The 7,498-nt window shown below is 37.9% G+C and overlaps 1 protein-coding gene across 4 annotated transcripts; it reads left to right on the top strand.

Moving 5' to 3' along the window:
• The first annotated feature begins 247 nt into the window (after positions 1-247).
• On the top strand, positions 248-7,231 carry LOC149417970 (uncharacterized). Of its 4 annotated transcripts, none has more exons than XM_089639569.1 (3): positions 248-2,799; positions 5,152-5,301; positions 5,884-7,231. In XM_089639569.1, exons 1-3 carry the CDS (start codon positions 1,043-1,045, stop codon positions 6,191-6,193), a joined length of 2,217 nt encoding a protein of 738 aa, XP_089495695.1. In that variant the 5' UTR covers positions 248-1,042; the 3' UTR covers positions 6,194-7,231. The 4 variants fall into 4 exon arrangements, 2 of the variants coding, with proteins under 2 accessions (XP_089495695.1, XP_089495694.1); XR_016303150.1 differs by adding an exon at positions 3,325-4,175 and having other exon boundaries at positions 250-2,799; positions 5,152-7,220; XR_016303149.1 differs by having other exon boundaries at positions 251-4,175; positions 5,884-7,224.
• The last annotated feature ends 267 nt before the right edge of the window (positions 7,232-7,498 follow it).

Genomic DNA, 7,498 nt, shown 5'->3' with positions numbered 1-7,498 from the left:
AAATATGACATTTTATTAAATAAAATAAATAAAAAATATATTTATATAAAGTAATTAATCATTGCAAAAAATACATTCAAACCTTCCAAATAATATGACCGTGATTTAACACAAAAATCTCTTTTGTCCTATAAAAATTGCACATAAAGTCAATTTTTATTCGCTCTAGATAGGGATAAAAAAAATATGAAATCTATTTTCAAATTATCATACTATCTGTTTAAAATGTACAAGTTATTAGCTAAGTGCACAACCATTTATTTTACAGGGCACTGCCTAGCACCTAGCGGTCAGTAGTAAAACTAGGGCCTATGGATAAAATAGGTGTTTTAATTACCATTGGCTTCTATGACCGTATTTGTTTTGATATTTAGATTGTCAATGTGTGTGATTGATTAGATTATAAAAAGCCTCGCCGAGTGGATTTTTTGACTTCTTCTCTCCAAAAAATAGTAACAGTCAGGAATTATGGTCAACTGACCACCTGTAAAAGTGTTTTTGCCCGGGTCAGGAATAAATTTAAACTCGTAACATTAAATAAAGTACAAATGCAGTTTTGTGCAACCTAAACCATGCGTCTGTTATTTTGAAGACTCCATCAAGCCCCAAACTATTCTGAACATGGTCCTAACGAGCGGATGGATATAATCAGAGGATTTATCGGAAAAATGAACCAGCACCAAACAAAAGGCTTTTGATGGAAAAAATTGATGCCAATTCCAGAAGAAATTCAGATGAGTAACCTTGTGCCTTCCTATCTTTTTAATCATTTCCAAGTTCAAACAAGCTATGTTTTACTGTGTATTTTGCTAATATAATAATTTGAAAAGAAAAAAACGGCTACCTACAGCATAGATGCAAGTCATTGTGTATTATTATTGTTGGTTTTTTAAGGTTAGGTAGCTCAAACATATTATTTGTAAGAATTTGTCAAGGTACGGCTGGATTTGGTTATTTCATTATTTGTGGTTTCAATTATAATACGATTGCGCAGAAAATATTTTAAAGGGAACATTTTTTTTTTGGTTTTTACGCAATTAAGATGGATAATATGAAATCGCTAATCGCCAAACGAGGAGTTTTAAAAGGTAAACTCACGAGGTTCGGGGATTCAATAAATAGTTTATCGGTAAACGAGATCCAAATTAGGTATGAAAAAATTGAAAACGTATTAAACCAGTTTGAATTAATTCAAGATCAAATAGAATCTCTACCAGATTCTGACGACATCGAGAATAATTCCCAAAGGGAAAGTTTTGAGAATCAATATTATTCGATTTTAGCGAAAGCAAAAGAAATGTTACAATCCGTTGAGCAAAACAAGGTAGCAATAAAACTTCCTAACCTCCAATTAAGGGAATTCAATGGTGATCAAAAAACATGGGTAAACTTCTTAGAGACATTCAAGACACTGGTGCATAATAATCAAACGTTAAATAATGTGCAAAAATTCTATTATCTGCAATCCTGCTTAAAGGGGAATGCAGCGAAAGTGATCGCCAATTTCGAAGTATCAGATTTAAATTACGTGTCAGCCTGGGAATTGTTGCAACAAAGATTTGCAAATTTACGAACTACCGTTCATAAGCATATACAAGCTTTGTTTCAACTTAAAGAAATGAAACAAGAGGATCCGGTAGCCATGCGCTATTTAATTGATGAGACTAATGTGAACCTAAAGGCTCTGCAAAATTTAGGCTTAAAAATTGATCAATGGGATGCATTAATTATTTATATAGTTTCTAATAAATTAGACGCAATATCGCGAAAGCATTGGGAACAAACAACATTACAGGAAGAATTACCAACGTTAGGAGAATTTCTCAAGTGTCTAACGTCGAGGGCGCAAGTTTTAGAATTAATGTTACATACAGAATCGAAAAAAAATGTTACCTACCCGAAAATAAATGGCGGCAACAATAACATTCCTAGAAAGGAATCAGTTTTCTTAGCAGCCGCCCACAATAATTGTATATGTTGTCACGATAAAGGACATAAAATTTATTATTGTAAAAAGTTTTTAAAGTTAACTTCAGGAGAGAGAAGCGAAATGATAAAGAGGTCTAGGGCCTGCTTCAAATGTTTGAGGTTAGGGCATACGGCCTCATATTGTAAAATTAATATACAATGCAAGTTATGTGGTAGCGATAGCCACAACACGTTATTGCATAAAGGGAATCACCCGAGTAATGATTCCGATAAAAATGGTGAAGCCTGCCCTGGAGGTAGCGACCATATGGAAACTGAACGAGTTTCAGTGTCCAACCACTCCGCCTTGGTGAAGGCGGAAAAAACTGTGTTATTATCGACAGCAATCATAGGAGTGTTAGATCGCAATAATGAAATGCATAAAGCAAGGGTATTAATTGATTCAGGAGCCCAATCAAATTTTATGTGCGAAAAGTTCGCAATAAAATTGAATTTGAAGTGTGAAAGCATAAACAAACCCGTGTCGGGTATACATAACAACGTGACCCATATAAAGAAACGGGTTGCAATTAAAATGAAATCTTTAAAAACAAATTATAAACAAGATATCACATGTCTAATATTGCAGGAAATAACTACAAATTTACCACAAGCAACGGTGGCCAGGAAGGATTTCAAGCTTCCGCCAGGATTGGAATTGGCGGATCCAAACTTCAACATAGCAGCACCAATTGATATACTGTTGGGCGCTGAGAGTTTTTGGGAGATCTTGAAGAATGATCGGCTAAGATTGGATACCGGACCTACTCTCCAAAGGACAGAATTAGGATGGATCATCTCGGGCCCGATCAACGCTCACCATAAAAAAAGGCCAGTACCAGAAATCTGTAGTTTATCAATAAATACATTGTCAAATCAAGTTGAAAAATTTTGGAAAATGGAAGAGGTGATGCCTCCAAGTTTTTATAACCACGAGGAGAAAGCTTGTGAAGCCGACTTTGTAGCCACGCACACCCGAGAGAGCGATGGTAGATACGTAGTGAGTTTGCCGCGCCGGCCGTGTGTCAACCAACTTGGTGACTCATTAGGCACAGCGGAAAAAAGATTCAAAGGTTTGGAAAGAAAATTTTTAATGAATCCTGAACTGAAATCTCAGTATGCTCAATTTATGAAAGAATATGAGCAATTAAATCACATGGAGCTATGTGAGAAAACAAAGGACCATTCCTATTTTTTGCCGCATCATGCGGTAATAAAGGAAGCGAGCAGCACTACTAAAGTGCGTGTAGTATTTGACGGATCGGCTAAAACGTCGACCGGTATTTCCCTGAATGATGCATTAATGGTAGGAGCTGTTATTCAAAAAGATTTATACACTCATCTTTTACGTTTTAGGAAACATAGATACGTCATGACGGCGGACATAGAAAAAATGTACCGTCAAATCAACGTACGCCCAGAGGATCGCAGCCTGCAGAAGATTTTATGGCGCGACTCTCCAGAAGAGGAACTCAGGCATTATAAATTGAAGACAATCACCTACGGTTTGGGACCTTCCTCTTTCCTGGCAACTAGATGTCTACGGCAAATCGGTATGGACAATCGCATTAAATTTCCCGTAGCAAGCCAGGTCATAGAAAACGATTTCTACATGGACGATCTGTTGACCGGAGAGGACGACTTGGACGCATGCGTCAGGTTGAAGCAACAGGTACATGATATTTTACTGTCCGCCGGAATGACCCTGCGGAAGTGGAGATCGAATATTTCGGAATTGTCATCTGGGTCGGGCCAGGGTGAAATTGCTGGGAAAAGCAATGGTGAACAAATGATCACTAACAATTCCAAAATTGAAAAGATCCTAGGTTTGATCTGGGATAATGAATCAGATTGTTTATCATATGAAATTAAAAGACCGTCAAGTAAGACGGAAAGTAAGCGTCAGATATTGTCGTGCATAGCTTCAACTTTTGACCCATTGGGTCTCCTAGGCCCCATAATAGTGGTGGCCAAATTAATTATGCAGAAATTATGGCAATCAAAAGCAGCATGGGACGACACACTACCTGATGAAATTTTACTACCCTGGAGGGCCTATCTAGGTGAACTATCACAACTAAATGTATTGAAAATCCCGAGGGGAATTAACCACGGAGCGCCAAGGAATATACAATTACACGGTTTCTGCGACGCTTCGGAAAAAGCATATGGAGCCTGCGCTTACGTCGTCTCAACTGATCAAGAGGGTAAGCGACATGCACATCTACTTACTTCTAAGTCTAGAGTAGCACCACTGAAATGTATTTCACTGCCCAAGTTGGAACTATGCAGTGCTGTGCTACTAGCCAAACTGATTAGAAATATCAAGTTGGAGTTAAGTATAGAGGAATCGGCCACTCATTACTGGTGCGATTCAACTATAGCATTATGCTGGTTGAGGGGTCAACCAGCGCGGTGGAACACTTTTGTGGCTAACCGGGTAGCGGAAATACAGGATATCAGCGATCCAAACCAGTGGCGACACGTATCATCGGCCGAAAATGCAGCGGATATACTGTCCAGAGGTACCACAGCTGAAAGGTTAGTCAACGCTTCAATTTGGTGGAAGGGACCAAGCTGGTTGACAGAAGAGATCAGCGCTTGGCCACTATCCAAGGTGTCCTGTTTGAATCCCCCTGAGGTTAAGAGTAAAAATGTATTACTGGCAGCTAATGTTCAAGAATGGGAGATTTTCGAAAAATTTTCATCGCTAACCAAATTGAAGAGAATTACCGCTTTGGCGTTGAGATTTATAAATAATTGTCGGAATCCTAAAGATAAAATCGGAGGCAATATAACTGTCACCGAACTAGAAGCAGCCTTAAAATGTCTGCTGAAATCATCTCAAGAACATTCCTTTAAAAGAGAATTAAAGGACTTGAAAAATCACAGGATGGTAAACAAAAATAGTAGATTGAAAGCCCTCAATCCTTGTTTATTAGATGGTTTAATTTGTGCAAATGGTAGACTAAAACTAGCTACGTACTTATCACATCAACAAAGGCAACCTGTAATATTATCGCCTACACACAAATTAACCGAATTAATCATAAGACATTATCATTATGTGCAATTACATGCCGGGCCACAAGCGCTGTTAGCAGAAATACGCTTGAAATACTGGCCCATACTAGGAAAAAATACTGTTAAACGAGTCTTACATAACTGTATTATATGTTTTAGATACCAACCTCGAGTTTGCCAGCAGATTATGGGAAACTTACCTGTTGAAAGAATCACTCCCAGTCGACCATTTGCGGTGACGGGGCTTGATTATGCTGGACCTATTGACATGAAGAGTGGAGCGCTGAGGAAGTCTCCACTTATCAAATCGTATCTTTGCATATTTGTTTGTTTTTCTACTAAAGCTGTTCATTTAGAACTTGTAACGGATTTGTCAAGCGATACTTTTTTAAATTGCTTAAAGAGATTTATCGCCCGGCGGGGTCAACCTGAAAAAATATTTTCTGACAATGCAACTAGCTTCAGAGGAGCTTCCAACAAGCTTCAAGAGTTGTATGCCAGTCTAAAGCTGAACAATGACAAAATTCATAGGTTTTTAGCAGATAAAGGTATAGTTTGGAACTTCATTCCTCCTAGGGCGCCAAATCACGGCGGGCTGTGGGAAGCAGCAGTTAAATCTACCAAGTTTCATTTATATAGAATTACCAAAAATAATCCATTACAGTTTGAATTATTATATACTTTACTTTGTCAGATAGAGGCTTGTTTGAACTCCCGTCCTTTAACTTCCTTGTCTGATGACGTCAACGACCTACTCCCCCTCACCCCCAACCACTTCCTTATGGGCACTGAGGCTTCTATCATCCCTGAAGTAGACGTCCGCGAGCTACCAGAGAACAGACTAAGCCAATATCAAAAATTAAATGCCTTAATTCAAACTTTCTGGTGTAGATGGAAACGAGATTACCTTGCTGAACTACAAAAACGGACCAAATGGCAGGCCAGCAGCCAAGAAGTCATAAAAAAGGACGATCTGGTCATCTTGAAGGAGGACAATCTGCCTCCTGCATTATGGAGAATGGCGCGCATAACAGCAACTCATCCAGGACCTGATGGCGTAGTGAGGGTGGTTACCCTCAAGACGTCCCAAGGCATTTTTGTGCGACCTATCACAAAAATATGTTTGATGCCTATAGAATCAAACCAGGATCTGCATCTCCCGACCCGGCAAACTACAGACCTTCCCAAGGTCACAGCCTAATGTAACCAAGGCTGAACCGATGCTACCACACAGGACTACTGACCATAGAGCATCGCTGTGGTTGACCAACCTATATCCAGAAGCCACTGGGGCTTCCAGTCAACCAGGACCAGGGGTATTCGCTGCCTACCAGGACAGGGCACCCTTAATATGAGACTCAACCCCCTGAGTTAACATGTACCACCCTTGACAGGATGATCACCACTGGACCGAATGCAGAGTGAACGGTCTACACAGTGCAGTGATTACAGTGTTTTGTGTTCTATTAAAAGAAAAGAGTCAAGTATGAACTCATATAAAAAAAAACAGACTTCAGTTTTTGAACTGCTCTATACGGGAGCTAGAATATTAGTTAATTAAGTGATCTAAATGTGTAAATGTTATTAATTTTATGAATTTTTATCAATCTTATGAATTATCAGGTTATGGATTTATTAATTTTATGGAATAATGTGATTAATTTTATGGATTATGTATTTGTATGAGGGTTATTATATTTTTGATTGTTTTAAGTTATATTCCCGATCCCTTCAGGTTTAGGTAGTTTAGTTATAATGAACTATTTTGATATTTGTTGAAAGTTTTTTTGTATTGATATCGAAAAAAAAAAACCCACCAGTTTTTTTTTTTTCTCATCCCGGCGGTGGCAATATGTTTAAAATGTACAAGTTATTAGCTAAGTGCACAACCATTTATTTTACAGGGCACTGCCTAGCACCTAGCGGTCAGTAGTAAAACTAGGGCCTATGGATAAAATAGGTGTTTTAATTACCATTGGCTTCTATGACCGTATTTGTTTTGATATTTAGATTGTCAATGTGTGTGATTGATTAGATTATAAAAAGCCTCGCCGAGTGGATTTTTTGACTTCTTCTCTCCAAAAAATAGTAACAGTCAGGAATTATGGTCAACTGACCACCTGTAAAAGTGTTTTTGCCCGGGTCAGGAATAAATTTAAACTCGTAACATTAAATAAAGTACAAATGCAGTTTTGTGCAACCTAAACCATGCGTCTGTTATTTTGAAGACTCCATCAAGCCCCAAACTATTCTGAACAGTTAAATCACAAGGTTTAATTTTTCTTCTAACCTAGATAAGGAATAAAAAGAGATATAAGTACCTACATACAAACCCATACAAATCTCTGCAAAAGATGTTTGCTACTGCTATTTATTAACCTTTATTAGAATCTAAGCTTTAACAAAAGCTTTTGAACTTTAAATAATTAGCAATTTTTACCATGTACTGGACTTCACAAGAAAATTTTTTTATCTAATATTAATCAGAAAACAGTTCACCATATTT

This window comes from Hesperophylax consimilis, chromosome 14 (genome assembly GCF_061612785.1).
Source record: "Hesperophylax consimilis isolate HC1 chromosome 14, BYU_Hcon_1.0, whole genome shotgun sequence".
Classification (NCBI taxonomy): Eukaryota; Metazoa; Arthropoda; class Insecta; order Trichoptera; family Limnephilidae; genus Hesperophylax; species Hesperophylax consimilis.
Note: the sequence above shows the minus strand (reverse complement) of the source record. Positions and strands in the feature narration are given on the sequence as shown.

Excerpts from the sequence above, each read along its gene's own strand:
- LOC149417970 (XM_089639568.1), top strand. The coding sequence starts at position 1,043 with ATGGATAATATGAAATCGCTAATCGCCAAACGAGGAGTTTTAAAAGGT. Across the intron at positions 4,176-5,151 it reads CGTCTCAACTGATCAAGAGG|ATACCAACCTCGAGTTTGCC; the intron begins GTAAGCGACATG and ends TATATGTTTTAG.